This window comes from Leptonychotes weddellii, chromosome 15 (genome assembly GCF_054177405.1).
Source record: "Leptonychotes weddellii isolate Sample4059 chromosome 15, ASM5417740v2, whole genome shotgun sequence".
NCBI lineage: Eukaryota > Metazoa > Chordata > Mammalia > Carnivora > Phocidae > Leptonychotes > Leptonychotes weddellii.
The window spans coordinates 35934127-35953671 of record NC_138383.1 but is presented as its reverse complement, the minus strand read 5'-3'; the positions used below and the strand labels follow the sequence as shown (position 1 = coordinate 35953671).

At 51.7% G+C, this 19545-nt stretch overlaps 1 protein-coding gene and 1 long non-coding RNA gene across 3 annotated transcripts in view; both read left to right on the top strand.

The window, feature by feature from the left end:
• Positions 1 to 19545, top strand: part of LOC145717393 (uncharacterized) — a 313191-nt gene that overhangs the window by 244634 nt on the left and 49012 nt on the right. The window lies entirely within an intron of this gene.
• The window catches only part of NOS2 (nitric oxide synthase 2), a 38066-nt gene continuing 23567 nt past the window's right edge, over positions 5047 to 19545 (top strand). The window contains exons 1-5 of one of the 2 annotated variants that reach the window (XM_081805416.1): positions 5047 to 5410; positions 6740 to 6913; positions 13929 to 14013; positions 14768 to 14890; positions 16163 to 16311. In XM_081805416.1, coding sequence (XP_081661542.1) covers positions 6804 to 6913; positions 13929 to 14013; positions 14768 to 14890; positions 16163 to 16311 — 467 coding nt within the window. In that variant the 5' untranslated portion in view covers positions 5047 to 5410; positions 6740 to 6803. Of the gene's footprint in view, positions 5411 to 6739; positions 6914 to 11194; positions 11302 to 13928; positions 14014 to 14767; positions 14891 to 16162; positions 16312 to 19545 lie in introns of those variants that run through there. The other variant, XM_081805417.1, reaches the window with a different exon arrangement.

Genomic DNA, 19545 nt, shown 5'->3' with positions numbered 1-19545 from the left:
ACCTCCAAGTCAAGGTGGTGGTGGTGGTACACAGCCACGGAGCCCTGGTCTACCCAGTGGCTGGAATTTGTGTGACTCACACCCTCCAGTGGTCAGTCGACAAATGGCATGGGGCTCTGGGGCTGAGGGTCTGTTGGAGACTTGATGCCTTAGTGTATCAAGGTGAGGGGAGGGAAGCCTTGCTAGGACACGTGACTTGCCATGAGTCTATCCCGCTTGCGCACGCATGCGTGCAACACACACACACACACACAATTGCTGAGAAGTCAAACTTGCATGCCTTCTTGTATATTTTCCTTGTAGTTGTATTCCACCTTCATCATTCTTGTCATACCTGCATACCACCTACACTATTCTTTGCTTAAATATTTTTTCTTAAAATGACTCCCTTTCTAACCTAAAAAAATATATTTCTAAAATAAATTTTTATCATATTCCACAAGTGAAAAATCAGTCAATGGTCGCAGACAGTAATCACATCAATAAAAACTGTTAACAGAAAAAAAGCGTTATTCCAGGTACCACCCCAAACATCCTCTGGATTGCCTTAGGTACCTTGACCACACTTTGGGACACCTGTCATTTGACCCTGGTTTACCCAGATGTGGACCTTGCCTTTAGCATCATCAGTAAGGACAGCTACTGAGCACCGACTGTGTACAGAGTGCTGAAGGTGTAAGACACTCAAGGGAGCCACGTCACCATCTGAAAGGGGCGTGGTACCAGCGAACCTGGGGAGGAGGAGGAGGAGGAGGGCCCAGAGGAGCACAAGGGAGGTTGGGGGCCTTCTGGACTGGAAGAAGGGGCGAGCCAGGACGAATAGCTGTGAGACTCGGGCATGAGATACTCTTGGCCTCAGCTTCCCCATCTGCTAGGAAGGGAACTCCAAGTGTCTCTTGGGTGCCTGGCACTTTGAAGACAGGATCTCATTTAATCCTCAGGAAAACCACACAAAGAAGCTCTCGCTGCAGCCAAAGAACCTGAGGCTGGGAGCTTGGCCAAGTTCACCTGGCTGAGCTGGGAGTGGAACAGAGTCCAGTCTGGCCTCACAGCCACATGCGCACAGCACGGGGACCGGAAGCCCGGTTGTCGCAGGGCCCTGCAGAAAGGCCATCACCCGGCCATCAGCCACGACAGCACTTGCCTGAGACCGCCTGGCCCCGCTGAATCGTCCTGGCCACCGGGACAGCACGTGACACGACCTCCCTTTCAAGCACTCTGCTCACCATGACAACCACATGCTGACACCCTGCTACTTGCTTTATTCCTACTGGTATCCCAGTGAGCTGGAGCTTCCTGGACATGGTGGGAATCCCATGGGTTCAGAGAGGTATAGCATCTCCACTGGGAGAACGGACATCACCGCTCTCACTTAGAAGCAATGGAAGTTGAGGCTTCTCCTCTGGCCTGGGACACCTTCCTCTGTCCCCTCACCCCATCTCAGTCTTTCTGTCCTTCCAGGGCTCTCCTGCCTGAAGGATCACAGCCCCATTGAGTCCCCACTGCTCCTGGAGGCCCCGTGCCCTCAACATCTGAGCAGCACTGGGGTCAGCACAGTGTCCCCCAGGGGACGGCTCCCTGGCTTCAGCACAGGGAGGACCCAGGACTGCATTTCTGGCTGTCCAGTTTGGTGGGGAGTCCCCTGGAGCACTGTCTGTCCTGGTTCTGCCCTTCACAGGGGCTGACATTTGGAGGAGGTGCAGAGGTGCAGAGGGGGACCTCGGCCTGCGAGCTGGAACTCCAGGGTTTTAACCTCACCACTTGCCTAACTGTGTGATCACTCAACTTCGCTGAGCCTCAATTTGCCCATCTGTAAAATGGGGCAAGTCATAACAGCCACCTCACCGGCTGTGCTGTGGATTAAACGGTTGATGCATGTAAGTGCCTTGCTTAGGAAGTGTGCTCTCTGAACGTTATTTTTGTAGAAAGAGCTTCAAGGTGTCTGTCTCCCAAGGCCCAGCTGAAGCTGAACCATCTCCATAACCTGGCGCAGGACCAGACTGACTTTAGTTGATGGGAACTCAGTCCCAAGATGATGAGGCTGAGACATTCCAGTGCTGCCTGCCGTCAGCTCGGTGCCCGAGATGTGCTGGTAATGAGGGGAGGCGGGTGTTTCTCCAGAGAGGCCTCAGGACTCCACCCCCACACTCCTCGGGGGCCCACCTGGCCCCACCTGCCCTTCAGGTGCTCTTTGATTTCTCCTCGGCAGCGTTCACCTGGGTCGTCCATCATCAGAAGAGGCCCAGGAATGCGGCCTGTTGGGTGAGTGGGGCCAAGTTCAGGCCCAGAAAGCCACCGGATATCAGAGAGGGAAATCCATGACACCTCCAGGATAGGGCCAGCCCTGGAGCCCGCGTGCAGATGGGAGCTCTGGGGAGGGCATCCAGGGCCCACCCGGTGTTCTAGCTCAGAGGCTCCCCACTGTGTGACCCTGGTGAATCTCTCAACCTCTCTGTGTGTCACCAACCTTACTGCTATTTTGACTCCCCTCCTCGCTGTTGGACTAAGAGAGTATGGGGATAGTGGTGATTGTGAATATACGAAGCATTATAAATATACTACACACCGCTGACATGTACACTTGAAAATAGTGGAAATGGTGATTTTTTTCCCCCCAGGGTGAGTTTTATCCCAATAAAAAAATAAATGAACGCAATGTTACAGAGAGAGAAAGAGAGTTGGGGATTTATGTGGGGGGTGGGTGCTGACCCTCCGAGGAAGGGCACTCCAGAGGAGAGCTCAGGTTACCCGCTTGCTCTTTGTCAACAGGCAAATTGTTACTCTTCTGACCCACAGATTCTCGCTTGGCTGCCTTTTTTGCTCCATAGCACGAAACATTTTCTTGGTTCTCATCCCCTCACTTTAATCTTGGCCACCACTGGTGGCGTGAGAAGTCAGGCCTGGAGAGGGGAGGTGGCTTTTCTGGGGTCACACAGCCACTCAGTCATGGCAGCCTCGACACTCAGGCTGGTAACGGGAGCAGAATGCAAAGGAACAGGGGGACAAACGGCTCCCACTCTCCCCCTGCCCCAGGCCCCTCCAGAGGCCCTTTGCTCAGCACCACTCAGGGCTCAGCTAGCGCTTCCTGAGTGCCCACTCCGCGCCGATCAGTAGGTGTTTGGGATAGTGGGTGATGAGGACAGCCTGGGCCCTACCCCCAAGGGCTCATGACATCGTGGGGAGACAGGGGATCTGGGTTCCGTCCTGAATCTGCCACAGATGCCCCTGAGACTCCAGGTGCCTCAGTTTCCCTGCCTGTCCAGAGGGGAGGAATGGCAGGCAGCAACAGACACACATGGGTGGCTGGGCAGTTATAAGCACCACGCACTTCAGGGGGTCCCATAAAGGGGGGCCTCTTGCACAGGCCAGCTGACAGCAAGACAATGAGGACACAGAGACACTCCCAGGAGCTGCATTTGGGAGGGGTCCTCTTCATCTGGGAATGAAGATGGAGCCAGGTCACCCCCCTCAAGTGAAGGGCAATGCACACACGTCCTGGGGGTTCTCGGCCCATGCATGCAAAGCCCAAATGTCAGATGCTTGACAGATCGAATAGCTGAATAACTGCATTTCCTAACCAAAACCAACCAGCTGCTCTGATGCCAGCTCGATGGGATTCTAGAGGATTCCATGAATGGCAAATAATAGTACCCATCTCAAAAGATTGCTGGAGGAGTTAAAGGAATTGATATATGTATTTGCTGCAAGAATAGCCAGAATATGTGGAAATAGTTAGAGGGAATAGGAGTTAGAATGAGGCAAACTCCTAATCATCCCTCAAAACCCTGCCCTGGTGTCCTCTCCCCTGCGAACCTTCTCTGAACAATGTAGATTCAGCTACTTCAACCATGGCATCCCTCTATCACTGCAAGCATCACACTGTACCAGAATTTTCCATCATTCTTTTCTCTAAGCTTTGCACTCCTTGAGCCCAAGGACTCAGGTCTTTCCTCAAGTAGATTGGTTTCCCTGAACTGAACTGGCTAAAGCCTGAAAGAAGGATGGCTTTGATATGCTGAAACTCATTGCAGTCTACCCCTATTTTTCATTCATTCATTCATTCAACAAAGATCTTTGAGCTTCTCTTCATGTCTTTTTTGTGACTCAGTTTATCTTACACAAATTCAATCCATTATAATGCTGCATTTAATTTGGGATGGGCAGGAAGGAGATGGATGGATGGCGACAGTGATATGTTAGGATGGTGAGATCATGGTGAGCAATTCATACCATGCAGGAATACTGTATTTGAAGTACTATAATAAATGGAATCATAAGAAATGATAATTTTCCGGGCACCTGGGTGGCTCAGTTGGTTGAGCGACTGCCTTCGGCTCAGGTCATGATCCTGGAGTCCCGGGATCGAGTCCCACATCGGGCTCCCTGCTCAGCAGAGAGTCTGCTTCTCCCCCTGACCCTCCCCCTTCTCATGCTCTCTCTCTCTATCTCATTCTCTCTCTCAAATAAATAAATAAAATCTTTAAAAAAAAAAAAGAAATGATAATTTTCCATAGAATAAGTTATAAAAGAATTTCTGTTATAAGACAGGAATTTTTTCCCCTGTAGAAAATAATTCTACCTGCCGTCCTACCATAGCTTACTTAGAGCTGAAGGGTAAGACATCAGCGTCACCCACATCTGAGCGGTCTCCCTGTGCCCGCGGCTCTCCTTCCCCTCCCCAAACCGCAAGCTGAATATTTCAGTGACCCGTTTGGAACACTGGCATCATCTAACATCACCGGACTTCTGTAACCTGGGCATTTTCCAGCGTGTTCCATGCTGTCAATACTCCCCAGCTTCCTGGACTCCCGCCACAGACTGGAAAACTAAGAGGCCGGACAGGAATTAACCAGAGAGCTCCCTGCTGAGGGAAAAAAGGACCCAGATGCTGAAAGCCAGACGAATGTGGCTTAGCTAAATAAAACCCGGCTCCACGATGACTCCTTTATCAGACCACCCCCCACCCCCCCCACCCCACCCCCACTGACAAGCTGCTGCCATGGACCTGGGACCAGGAAGCAGTGGGTTTACTGAGGATGCTCTGCACAGAGTGATGTAACAGCAGGGTAGGTCATCCACAGGCCAGGAGCCCCAGTCATAAATTACCTAACTATACACCCGGCTGGGGACACTCCCTTTGGAAACAACAAAAAAGACCTTTATGCAAAAAAGGCTCTCTGGATAACATGGGGTGGGTATAAATACATCTTAGCTGCCGGTGCGCTTATAACTTTGTGCAGTCAGTTGAGCCTGAGACTGTCTGGCCCCAGAGAACTTGGCGTCGCTGTTCTGGAACTCTCAGCCACCGTTGGCAAGAGCACTGGGTTAGAGGTGGTTCTGAAGGCGTCAAGGTGCAAGTCTCCCTGTGTGTTTGTCCATCCTCTGCAGACGCAGGGCAACCAGCTGCAAGGTGAGTTGTCTTCATTTCTGGGGAAGCAACTGTTTCAAGAGGGTTTTGCTTCTTCCTGTCTGGGAAGGCCCTGAAAACTGTGGGAATTTTCTGCCTACAGAGATAAACTGGTGGAAAATCTAAGAAATGCCCACAGGAGGTTGGGCCATTTGAAAAGGGCATCTCGCTCAGATATTTTTCCTGCAAAATTTGCTACATTTCAAGGGAAACCATTTTTGGAAAATTCAGATTGGAGAGCGGGGAGGAATCCACTAAGAATTTTTACCCAGATTATCCTGTCCAGTCCTTATAAGGGGCATCTCTCTCCTGGAAGATGAATATTATTAAATCCATTTTACAGATGAAGAAATGAGTCTCGGGTAAATAAATTGATCCAGGTTATGTAACTAGTAGAGCCAGGACTTGAACCCAGGTTTGGGGGCCTCTAAGATTCTTCCATGGGCCACATCACACACTGCCTCCCAGGGCGGAGGGTTTTGCCATTGAGAAGGCATGCTGGGGGCAAGCCCAGACCCGACCTGGGCCTCTACTTTGCTGTCCCTTTTTTTTTTTTTTTTGATAGAGACACAGTGAGAGAGGAAACACAAGCAGGGGGAGTGGGAGAGGAGAAGCAGGCTTCCCGCCGAGCAGGGAGCCCAATGTGGGGCTTGATCCCAGGACCCTGGGATCATGACCTGAGCCGAAGGCAGACGCTTAACCGACTGAGCCACCCAGGTGCCCCAACTTTGCTGTCCCTTTTTCACCTTTTTTAAAGAAGGTGGTCTCAAATGTTGAGGGTTGAGTACATTTTTTCACAAACAATTCCACAAACAGTCTCAAACAAATATGACTCCCCGCCCCCCATAAAAAAGGAGCAGACGGTAAGGTTGACAACAGTTGCAAAATCTTAAAGGCAGCTACAACTTGAGTGCGCTCTCCAATGACAGGTGTAACATGACAGTTGCTAATTAGACTGCTGGGAATGACCTTGCAGAACCAGGCATCCACGTTTCAACGAAAGTGGGCTCCTCCCCACCTTGCCCGAGGTTAGGGGGGCCAGCAGATCCCATTGAGGAGGTTCAAAGGGTACGTGCTTTGTCCTCGTTGAGCTATGGGGTTCAGTGTCTTTCCTTTAGATTGTTATGTGGCTTTGTCGAATTAAAACCCATGTCCATGGATTCCCAAATCCAATCTCAAAATAGGAACAGAGGTTGCAAGCAGGGATGAAGTGCGTGTTTAAGACTGTTTATGTCAGCTCTTGTACTGATTCTGTAATAAACTAACCATATCGAGGAGGCTCGGTTCTGCAAACTCTTCCTAACCTGACACCATCTCCTTCCCCTTCGTCAGCCCCACAGTGAAGAACCTTGGAGTTTAAATCCAGACAAGTGACCAGCTCTGCAAAGCCGTAGAGATGGCCTATCCCTGGCAGTTCTTGTTCAAGGCCAGATCCTACTGGTTCGACTTGACCAAGGAAACAGACATCAACAACAATGTGGGGAAAGCCAGCCAGGTCCCCTCCAGGTAAGCTTTGGCCTGCCACCACCAACCGCTCGTCTCCCCCGGGCTCCCCTTCCCTGCTCTGCGCCGCCAGCTCAGAATTCCTCTCCCTGACTCTGGCTTCTCACTGGAGATCTGTTCTCGCCGGTAGCTTCTTGGATGTCCCTGTTGGAATTTAGCGCAGCCACTGTTTCGTGGACACCTCGTTGCGCCTGATACTATGTGAAGAAGGAAGGGACATGGCGGAGTCCTGCCCCTCGAGGATTCTGGAGTCTCTGGGGGAAGAAGACAGGAAGGGAATATGGAATATCTGACCTGAGAATGGGAGGCAGTGGGGGTCAGTGGTTAGAACCAGGGCAGCCTCCTGGCTGATGTTAGTTCGAATTCACTGATATGTATGCCTCATGAATAGTTTGATATTTTGAGTATCAACCTGGTGTAGAGTACCAGGATGTTAGGCAAGCCTTGTGCCAGGCTGCACGAGCTGGCCCTGGGCTGTCTCTCACCAGCTGTGTGACCTAGGGCAACTTAACCTCCCTGATGCTCAGACATAGTATGAGGACACCCATGGGACCCGCCCCATAGTATGTTGAGGATGAAACAAGACTGTGCATAGAGAGGACTTAGCAGAGTTGCCCATACATAGCATAACTCAATTAATGTTAGGGTCATTATCATTGACCGGGCGCCCCGAGTTACTGAGTAACTCCGTGCCAAGATTATATGGGGCACTTCACCTGCTTTGCATCTCACCTGATCCCCACAGCGGTTCTGTGAAGTGTGAGTTATCGTCTCATTTTACAAATGAGGAAATAGAAGCCCTAAGAGGCGAGTGACTTCCCCCAGGTCACATGACTGGTCATTGATTTCCTCACGCATGCCCCCACCCGCCCCCAGTCAATCTGCAATAACACGATCCTATAAATCAGAACAAAGCCCCAGTCTGCACAGGACTGCCCCCGAGCCCCACAGCCCCAGGAATCTTTCCCGTGGACTCCGGTTGGCAGCAGGGCCACCCTGAGCGCACCTGCCAGAGGCTGCAGAAAAGCAGCAAGTTTAAGAGCAGGGGCTTGGAGATAAGCAGGTGGCTTTGCCACTTATTAATCCTGTGGCCTTTGGCAAGTCCCCTAGCTGCCGAGCCTCGGTTTCCTCATCTGCAAGAAGGGGGCAGGAAGGCCTATTTCCTGGGGTCATGGTAAGAATTCAATGAGTTTTCACATGTAAACAACTTCACCCCGTGCCTGGCAGAGAGGAAATGCTCCATAAATGGCATCGGCAGCAGCTGTCACTGCTCTTGCTGAGGTCAGCGAGGACGAGGCTGAGCAATGTTAAACAGGTTCCCCTCTCAGGGCTTCCCAGAAGTGAGGTGGGCTCGGTGGGCCTGAAGAAAGGGTAGAATGTGGGGCAGAGGGATGAAGACAAGTAGCAAAGACATTCCAGGAAGGGGGCGGGGGGGGTGGCAAACCCTCAGAGACAGAAGCAAGCATGACTGTGCTTGGGGGGCCACCATAGGAGAGGCGAGGCAGGGAGCCACTGCAGATTCTTGAGCAAGGCAGTCCCCGTGTGGGTGTGGCTGGACCTGGAGGAGGGGGTTCTGGAAACCAGGCAGTCTGAGCTGTGGCAGCCACGAGACCGAGAGGTGAGAGCGCAGGACTGGAGAGCCTCTAGGTGTCCTCCTGGTGCTTCAGGCGAATGGGGCAGACTTCCTTACTCCTCCCACGGTCTCAGGAGGTCACCAAATCATGCGTCCTTTCCTTCTCTTCACTTCCCAGCTGCAGCCCCTCACACTGGCTCTGACCTCTCTTACTCCACCTTGACTTCTAGCAAGCCATGCTCCTGCTCTAGAGTATGCAGTGGCTCCCCATGGCCTGTCACCACATTGAGACTTGACTGTGGCATTCTGTATGATCACCCCTCCCAGATGGGAAGGGGGGCATCCCACCTGCCCATTTCCCCAGTGCCCATACATAGCACACTCCTCCCTCCACTCATCCAGAACCACTCGGCCCATCCCACCCCCCATCTTTTGAGATCACCCTGAATCCCCCTGGCCTACAGCCTTGAGCCCTGAATCCCACACCTTCCACCAGCACTGACAGTTATTCCTGACTTGTGGTTTTGGACCATTCAGGAAACCTGAACTGTAGGTTGACTTGAGGCAAACTAGCTGACTCATCTTCTTAAGCTGGGGTGAGCTGGTGGGAGGACTCACACAGGTATTAGAGGCACTGGAGAGAAAACATTGCGCCTTAATTCATTTATCCCTCCTAACAATTCATGAGGAAGGAGTTTTTGTTATTCTCTTACCATAGCCATGAGGACACTGGAGCCTAGAAGATTTAAGTAATTTTTAAGATCTCACAGTTGGCAAAGTGACAGAGCCAGGAGCCAAACCCAGCAGTCTGGCTTATAACCACTACATCAAGCTGCCACTTCATGATCCTGGGCATGTCCCCGCCCATGAACAATTATTCGCCGAGGGCTACTTACCTGGCATGGTGCTGGGGGTTTTAGAGATGGCCGTGAAGCCCTTCTGTTTAGCAATTAAACAAACAATAAGTTGAGTCATTTACTAGCTGCATACACAGCAGCTAAAAATAACAAGGCTTATAAAGTCCTTATTATGGTGTCAATGTTGAGGCAGAGGAACTATTACTTCCCTTACTTTACAAGGTTGAGGGACTTACTCAAGCTCGGCGCCTGGGAAGTGGTAGAGTTGAGGTTTGAACCAAGTCCAAAACAGTAACCTCTACACTCAGCGGGCTCTCCCTGAGGGCCTACTATGGGCTGAGAAAGGGACCAAGAAAAGAGACAGAGTTCCTGCTGTCAGGGAGGGAATGGATGGGGGAAACGGTGCCTTCCTCTGCTTCGGCAGGCATACAGGCAGAATGGGATGTTAAAAGAGCTTTCTATATGGGTGCAGAGGTGGGGCAGGCAGAGAGATAGACATGAGGTTAGAAGACAACGTGGGTGCACCAGAATCTCTTCTGCCGAGACCGCAGGGGGCCTGGCCTGGTGGTAGTGTGGGGAGGAGTGGAACGGGAGAAGGCCTTGGGGAGGAGGGAGGCCCAGCTGGACTGCTATCATACAGTGAGGGGGGTGGGGTGGGGAGGATGTTCCTGGAAAAGGAAGTAGCAGTACAAAGGGGATTTTATCCTAAAGGCAATGGAGCCAATTAATATATTTTGATTTTGAAAAGGAATTTTCAAATCTGTTCAGATGTAATAAGACCAAGAACCTATTATATGTGACTCATGGTTCTCTATTTTATGTAAACAAATGATTAGAAAGTGAGCATGGGGTGTGTGCATGTGTGCGTGCGTGTGTGTGTGTGCGTGTGTGTTTTAGAGACAAAGGCAACTGTGGGAACACCCAGGTGAAAATACATGGCATTCTGAACAAGGTTGAGCTGAGTGTTGCTAGCCAGGCTGCAGTTGGCTCAGAATAAATAGGTACCCTCTTTCATTCCGCTTTAATTTGGGTTTGGGATTAAATATAGTGGAGTACATGCAGGAGGGCCGCCTGTACTCTGAGGTTGAGGGCTACTGTTCTGTCCCTGCCTGGACCCTAGAAGTTATCCTGCTTCCAATGTTGGGAGCAACTCACAGATGGAGCAAAGTCGGGAGGCACCGTGCCTTTCAAGTAGCAAGGGCCAGGACCCCGGATCCCACCATGTCTCCCACTAAACCTTACTCCCAGCCCTGCGCTTCCTTTGGCTTCCTACCTGGAACCACACAGAAGATGCAGAAGAGAAATAGCACGCCTTGGGGCAGCCCTGTGAGATAAGAGAGCTTGAGCTGTGGCCTGGGGGCTGCCGTGTGGTCTGGGGCAAGATCCTTAACTTCTCTGGGCCCCCAGCTGCCTTCTCAGTCACAAGGAAACAATACAGAACCGCCTTTTGGACTGGGTTTAGCAAGGGGTGGATGAAATAACAGGAAAGTTAGCTTTCTAAACTCGAAGTATAGTGGGAATCATTATAAACCTTGCTGTTATTTCACAAGGATAAACAAAGCCGAGGCCGGCCGCGGAGGCCGGTGATCTTGGCCCGGAGATGGTCCAGGGGCGCGCCAAAGGCCGACATCCCTGCGGACGCCGAGGGGTGTAGAGGGCCCGGGGACGCAGCCCGGAAAGCGGAGGCGCGGGGCGACCGTCGGGCCCCGGGGCCAGGCGCAGGGTGAAGCCCGGGGTGGGGCCGCTCCCCCGGCTCGCTCCGCCCCGGGGCGGGGGCTGCGGGGTCCCGCGGCGATAAAGGGGCCGGGGCGGCGCGGGGAGGGGCGCCCTGGGAGCTGTGCCCGCGCCGGGGCCATGCGCGAGGGGCTGGGCGCTGCGTGCGAGGCCGTCCGGCCCCGGCTCTGCCGGCTCCTGCGCAGGATCCTGCGGCCGCAGCCCGTCTGCGGCCCCCGCCGAGCCAGGTACTCCCGTCGGGCCGGGTCCGCCCTGGGAGGGTGGCGGGCGGCTCCGCGCCGCGACCGGGCTCGAACCCCCGGGCGCGCGGCACTGACCCGCTGCAAGTCTCGGGTTTCCGTCAAAGTATGAGGGATGGAAGGATTCCGATGCGGATTTACTTAAATCAAGTGTTTTCCTCGTTTAGAACGCATCAGAGGTCTCAGTTCAGTAGCCACAAACGACCCAGGGAAGGCCCGCGTGCTCCCAAGAGAGGCGTCTATGCGGGCAGGAGTAGGAATCAGGGATGTTTCAGCATTTGGGAACTTTCTGGATGTTTCAGCACTGGGGCTGCTGCACGCTTTAGGACAGATAGGATTAAGAGAGCAGAGAGGTTCTTGTTTTACGAATTAGACCCATTTCCCAGAGCGCCCCCCTCCCCGTGTATGCAGTGGCGGTGGTCAGGAGTGGGAACTGCAAGGGAAGTCAGGACCCCCGTTACCACAAACAAGCCGCAGACCGCAGCTCCGACCTCAGCCATCCTCAGTCATCCGAGGCTTGTGGATAGTTGCTGGGTCTAAGCACCACACTCCAGCACTCTTTCTGATGGAAGGTTCTTAAGGGTCCACTGCTCCCACGAAGGACCACACAGGGCTGAGCATAGCTGTGGGTTTAGCCAAATGGCAGTAATTGGGCGACAAGTATCCAGATCCTTAGTATGCTCACCTGGCTTCCAGCTCCCCCGCCTCTCAGCAGCTAGCCCAAAGAAATTAGCTACCTGGGGGAGAAGGGGACTGTGCATAGCTTTGTTTATTCGCTTTTCAAATTAAAAAAAAAAAAAAGATTCCTAATTGTGAAGGAATGCATGGTCATAGTTAAAGTTGGAAAATGCAGAAACCTATAAAGGAGAATTCAGATCGCCCATGCTGTCATCATTTAATGCTGGTCACTGTTAATATTTACTGGCATCTCCCCCAGGTGTTTTTCTATGCTTGCACACGCGCGTGCACGCACACACACGGCATCAGACCATGTACACAGTTTGAGGCATTATTTATAATAGTGGAGAAACTGGACACAACCTAAATATGCAGCCATAGGCAATGGGTTCAGGCGGACTGTGGACCCTCTGTAGAGTGGATTTTCAGGTAGCTTTTTAATATTTGCGGGCAGTAGTTATGTGAAGTGTGCAGACAGTGTTTCTCCATCTAAACGTTACTGTGTACCAGTACGCTTCTCAAATTCTCCAGTCCTGTGGCCACAAGTAAGAAAAAGGAAGCAAGAACAAGCATTGTGGACGTGGGGGTGAGGGGTGAAGGCAAAAGATCAAGAGCAGCGAGGCATTGCCTCACTGAGGACCCCAGCCTCAAAGCATCTTCCGATGTAAGGAGCCCCGTGATGATCGCTCAGCCATGATGTACCTGTTCTGACTGTACAGACGACCCTATTTTGGCTTTTTTCTGGCGGGGCCCCCAGTTCGGACCAGCGGGGTGATGGCAGATGGTCACATGGAAGGTCCTTCACAAGGCTGTTGAATCACTCCATTCAGATAGACGTTGCTTTCTGATGCATACTTACGTTCTCTTCAAGAGACACTATCTCTTTATAGTTATAAATCATGTAGTGCTATTAAAGTATGTAGTTAATTATATAATGTTAATTTAAATATATAGTCATTACTTTTCCCAATAATTAAAGTAATACATGCTCATTCTTCACATTCTAACACATTACAAATATGTATAAAGTGGAAAATGAGAGGGTGCCCAGGTGGCTCAGTCAGTTAAGCATCTGCCTTCAGCTCAGGTCATGATCCCAGGGTCCTGGGATTGAGCCCCGCATCGGGCTCCCTGCTCGGCAGGGGGCCTGCTTCTCCCGCTCCCACTCCCCCCACCGCTCGTTCTCTCTCTCTGTCAAATAAATAAATAAAATATTTTTAAAATAAAATAAATATAAGCAACATATTTTTTAAAAGAGTCCTTGACTTCCAGATATCCTTACTGAGATATTTTTGAATGACATGATGTTTCAGATTTGCTTTGAAATGATAGCAGACGCTGGGAGAGTAGAGTTCAAATGAGATTGGCAATTGGGTGGGGTTGAATCTGAGTGAAGGGCCCATGGGGATTTATTACAGCATTCTTTCTACTCGTGTATGCTTAACATGTAAATAATAACAATTTAGAATAAATAAATAAACCAAGATAAATCAGGGGCTTTACATAAAAAGCCCAAGTCCCCCCAGACAAGTGGGTAGTGGGCAGTGCTGCTGGCCTGGGAGGGCAGGGTTGAAGGATCCATTCTCTGTGCACCCAGTCTCTTCCCACATTTGTACTTGGCTTTTGAGGGGGGCATCTTCCCAGAGCTTCTGTGGATCACCGTTTGGGCAGCTAGCTCTGGCTTAGCTCCCCGCGTTGTAGGGGGAAGGCAAGAGAAGAGGAGGAGGAGGGAGGGTGATGATGGTGGGGAGATTGGGTCTGACTGGCTGCGTCCCCCACCACATACACACATCCTCCTGACTAGCAGCTGAGAAATTCACTCCCACCCTCTGAGCCTCAGTTCCCCCACCCATCATATGGGGGCTTGGCAGGCGGGGCTCCAAGATCCCTCTCTGCCCTTAGATACTCGAACTCATGCTGGTTGTTTCCTTTTACAGTCTAGTGACACAGGATGACCCCAAGTGTCATGGCCTCGGCAAGCACCGGAATGAGTCCCCCCAGTCCCTCACAGGGACGGTCAAGGTCAGTGAGTCACACGGGTGTGGGAAGCCCCTTTCCTCCCTCGCCCAGGCAGATGTAGGCTGAGCAGCCTGGTGGCCACCCCCAGGGGCACAGGTAGGGGTGAGGAAGGGCCTTGGGAGAGTGGGATGATCCATGGTGAGCAGGAATAGTGGCCCCCGTGGTGCTATGGCCCCTGGATCGCTTGCCGGTGTGGGCCGGCCATTCATGGAGCCAGGGGTGGGACACCCCAACGTAATCCTGGACTCAGCAGCTGAGCCCCAGTCCCAGCCCCCAGCCTCTAGCCCCCAGGTTCCATCTTTCCTAAGAGCTTTGGACCTTAGCGTTCCAGAGAAGTGGACAGAGAAATGGGTGGGAGGTGGGATAGAAGATGGTTTCCATATTCTTAAATAACTCCAGGGAAAGCAGTGGTATCTTCTTCCTTGTCCTGATTTCTGTTCTCTGTAGTACTGGCTGTGACGATAGTCCGCCTTGCATCTAACCTCAGTCCCTCCTGTTGCAATTCTACTGAGGGAGCATTTGGCAGGGTCTTGGGTGAGGAGAGAAGCCTGGCCCACGGCCCAGGCACCTGGAGCTCTTAGCAGGCCCAGGCCCAGGTGTCCAGGCTGCCGGGAAAGGAGGAGGGACACAGAGCCACATCCTGACCTGGGTCCCCGTCCATAGCCCCCCCACCCCAAGCCAAAATAGGGCCCAGGGGAGACCTGTGGGGCCCCAGGGTGGAGGCATTTGTAAATCCTTGGTGTTTTCCCCCTCTTAGACGTCTCCAGAATCCCTGATCAAGCTGGATGCGCCCCCATCGGTCTGCCCGCGACATGTGAGGATCAAAAACTGGGGCAGCGGGATGACCTTCCAAGACACACTTCACCACAAGGCCAAAGGGGTGAGAAGTCTGTGGCTCAGGGAGAACCACCTTTGTCCCAAGCTGGGGAAGCCACTCGGGCCTTTAGTAGATCAAATGATGTCGCCCTGGGCAAACCAGACAGTGATCTGCTTGGGCACAGGGTGCTGGGAACAGAGGCCAGTGGTCCGCACAAATAACAGAAGGATGTAGATGATGTCAGCCCCCTAGTAGTCCCCTGATGGTTGCTGGATAGTCCAGGAGATGGGATAAAGGATCACAGGAAGAAATTCAGTCTTTTTTAGAGAGACCGCATAGTAACAGGGAGAATTTTTTTTTCTTTTTCTTTCTTTCTTCTTTTTTTTTTTTTTAAGATTTTATATATTTATTAGAGAGAGAGAGCATGCATGCACAAGCAGGGGGAGCAGCAGAGGGAGAGAGAGAAGTAGGCTCCCCACTGAGCAGGGAGCCTGATGCGGAGCTTGATCCCAGGACTCTGGGATCATGACCTGAGCCGAAGGCAGATGCTTAACCGACTGAGCCACCCAGGCGCCCCCAGGGAGAATTTTCTAACAGAACTGCCCAAAGCTGGACTGAGCTACATCAGGAGATAGCGAACTCCCTGTCACTAGAAGGATTCAAGTGCTATTTGATAGGGAAATTGGAGAGGAGTTCAAGCAGCTAGTGAGTAGTTGGAGTTAGTGTCCTTCAAGGCTCCTTCTCTTAAGTGTCTTATTCTAACTATAGAAAGCGTTCTGATTGTAAAGTAGAAAGGAATTGAAAATTTCAAGACCTTGAAAGCGGAAGGATTTCCCATACTTTCTAAAAATTACCACAGTTAACGTTTGGGTGTACTTCCTTCCAGCATTTTTTCTGTGCCATCCTCTGACTTTAGGATTTGTATCCTCTCCTTTCGGTTCATTTTGGCTGAATACCAAAAGTATGTTCCCAGGAGCCACATCAGCCTCTTTAAATGAGAAGGTAGTTGAGGTATTCCCAGAGATCAAGCTGTTGACTTGGCCCTGTGTCTGAGTCTGGTCGGGGAGCAGAGTCAGAGACTGAGCCCAAGGTGGTGGGAATAACCCTGGCTCATACCCACTTGGGTCAGCCAGTAGAGGAAAGGAGATGTGCATGGTGAGAAAGCTTGGTGGACCCCAAGGAGGAGGTGCCACAGGGGTGGAGAGGGGCAGCAGGGAGCTGGAACAGCTGGAGTGGAAGGAGGTGGCTAGGAGAGCTGGCCCAGAAGGAGGACCCCCATCAACACCTTCCTGAGGGGTCCAGCAGCCCCCTCACCTCCTGTCTCTCTCTTCCCAGTATCTTGCTTGCAAGTCCAAGTCTTGTCTGGGAGCCATCATGAACCCCAAAAGTTTGACCAGAGGACCCAGGGACAAGCCTACCCCCCCAGACGAGCTCCTACCTCAAGCTATTGAATTTGTCAACCACTATTACAGCTCCTTCAAAGAGTAAGTCTCACTTGGGCTGGATCGCTACGACCCCCTTTCCCCAAGCTCTTCGGTGTCCCGTCATTTCCCTCTGACCCCAGGCCCTTTCCCTTCCCAGATTCACAGTGGAGCCAGGGCTCAAGTACAGTTTTCCGAGGGGAAAGACCAGAGTCAGTTCTCATAATCGTAAGAAAAAGAGGTATAGCAATAGTGGTTAAAAGTGTGGGCCAGGAGTGTAGCTGTTTGACTTTGAATCCTGGCTGCACCAGTAACCAGCTCTGTATCCTTGGGGAATCTGCTCACCCTCTCTGCACCTCAACTTCCTCATCTGTAAAAATGGAGTGAGAATAGAACCTGGCTTAGAACAGCGTCTTAGCATTGAGTAACCTTGACAATGAGCTGATACGTACCCTTTCATTATGAAATGTTTGAAAGAGAAAGGACTTCGGGGACCACCTGGTCAAACCCTCCTCCATCAAGGGTGAACAGGGAAGCCCAGTCCCAGCTAGAATCCATGCCGTCTGACTTGGAGAGGGCAGGTCATGCTCTTTGCACTGAACTCTGTGGGGTTCTGTATTCCTGGGTTTCATAAAATATATGACTATTAACGGCATGGATGCCACTGATTTCAACCCTGGCTGTGCATAGAGTCACTTGAGGACTTTGCAAAATGCTGATGCCAGGGTACCCTGGGCCAAGGGCATCAGGATCTCAAGAAGTGTGGAGGGGGCAGGGCTCTGTGTTCCCTAAAATCTCCTCTGGCGACTCTAATATAGAGCTGGGTTGAGTAACCTGTTGGGACTTGGCTGCCCTATTTGCTATGTAACCACAACCTCTATAGGAGTGCTTTGTGGCTAGGAGGTTCAAGATTCTTGGGCTGTCAGCTCTGTCAATGACTAATGAGCCTTTCAGGGTCTGGGAATTCATTCACTGGGCACTAAGTATGTTCCGGGCCCTGCATAAGTGCTTTGTGAGCAATGCTCACCACAACTCTATGAAAGGAGTATCATTAGGATCCTCCCCATTTTACAGACACCTGTAGGAACTCCCCCATTTTACAGGAACTGAAGCCCACGGATGAAGTAATTTGCTTGAAGTCAGAAGTTTGGGAGTCCCACAGCTGGGATTTGAACCCAGGCAGTTTGGCACCAGAGCCCCTGCTTTTAACCTGTGTTCTAGCATCCAGCTTTTTGACCTTGAAGGTTCCAACTTCAAGCTGGACCTGGGAGGTCCTGCTGGCATTTGGAAGGCACTGGGTGGGTGTTAGCCCGGGGAAGTCACCGGCTTGCTCTTGGTGGTGTTCAAACCCACTTGTTTCTCACAGATGGAAGGCCCGTTTCTCAGTCCCAAGTCCAAACCTTGAACCCATCAAGAGGTCCTGGGGGGTGTGAGTGACAAATGGCTGTCCATCCCCACGATCACACAGAGTTGCAGATGGCTGGCAGGTTCGGTCTTTAGCGAAAGAAGGAATGTGTAGTTAGAAACTGTAACTTGCTGAATCTGTTCAGATCCGTTCACTGATGCCAAAAGCTACACTCTTTCTCCAGAACTCATAGGCATAATAGCATCTGTAGTGCCTCGGAAGTGCGACTCTATGAAAACAGTGGTAAAATATAAAACTCTAAAGGAAAATCGGGGGGAAATGTGAAGAAGAACCCTTTCCTACATAGTCACATATTAACACCAGGGAGTGGGCTCAAGGTATCCGTGTTCTGGTGATTACTACGGTGTCCGTGCTTGGACTCAGACTGGGGAGTCTTGCTAGAACTTTGTGGGGTGGGGGGAGGGCTCCCAGTGTGGCAACAGCAACCTCACCCAGCAGGTCCTTATGCCAGGAGTGTCCTTGCAGATAAAGAGCCCCAAATGTTTGGTCTCTGAGCTTTTTTCTTTTCCTTTTTTTTTTTTTTTGAAGATTATCTATTTATTTATTTGACAGAGAGAGACAGCGAGAGAGGGAACACAAGCAGGGGGAGTGGGAGAGGGAGAAGCAGGCTTCCCGCCAAGCAGGGAGCCTGACAGGGGACTCAATCCCAGGACCCTGGGACCATGACCTGAGCTGAAGACAGACGCTTAATGACTGAGCCACCCAGGCGCCCCTGAGCTTTTTTCTTTAATGAAGGAAGAGCCGTCAAGACACTCTTCGTCCATAGAAAGGCCATTCTGTTCGGAGTTGTCCACTCTCCTTAATCAGGAATTCATTCCTTACATAGTGTTGTTTGTTGCCATTTCAAATTGTCTTTGATGTTGATTGGAAATTTCAAGGTTGCTCTGTGTGTGTGTGTGTGTGTGTGTGTGTGTGTGTTTCAAAGCCTCTCTGACTGAATCCCTCCCTGGGGGATATTTTTGCAGCCTGGGAGGGGTGAGGAGGAAGAGTTTAGAAATCTCCCCTGGGAGTGCTGGCTGAGCAGGGCAGAGGTTGAGAAAAAGCATGCTCAAGAGGGGTCTGCGAGGTTGGACCATGCTGTGGAGGGCTCCTTCCTGAATAGGCCCTGGGGCCCTGCAGGCTGGGTCCTGAACGCCCATCCCAGTTCAGAGAGGCGTGGGCAGGCCCTCAACATCTCTGCACTTGCAATCCCCCCTAGGGTGGAGGGTGGAAGGTTAAGAGCTGGGCTTGGCATCGGGGCACTGTGAATCTGAGTCCTACCTGCTCTTTATCACACTTATGTTCCTGGGCCGGTACTTAACCTACCAGAGCCTTCATACCCCAGACTATAAAATGGACACAAAAGCGCCGCCCTCACAGACTCAGTGAGACCCTGACTGTGAGTGGCGTCGCCCAGTACCTGGCTCAGAATGGGTACTCAGTACACGGGAGCTGGCATGGGAGGGACTGCTCATCTCTGGACCATGGGATGGTGGCCGGAAGGCAGCACGTGGCTGTGACTTGACTTGATGGGTCTTTCTCTAGTCTTTCAAGTGTCTGAGGATTGCACTCCTTGCAGATGCTTGCCAAGCTGAGATGAATAGGATTGGAGAAAAAGCACCTGGAAACAAGGGTGCCAACACGATCAGGACGGCTAGGTAACTGGCAGGAGTCAGTGGAGAGATGAAAATGTGGGCTCCCTGTTCAAAAATGATGAAGAATTTCAAGAATTTCAAGACAGGGACAAGAGAGCATTAAGCCAAGCCTGGAGCCCTTCTGAGCTTGGGGCTGGGGTCCCACACCTGTGAAGCCGGCCCCAGAGGGGGATGGTTCTCTATCAGGGACATCTTGCCCTCCTGGTAGCGGAGCTCAGTTCCTGCTTCTGTGCATTG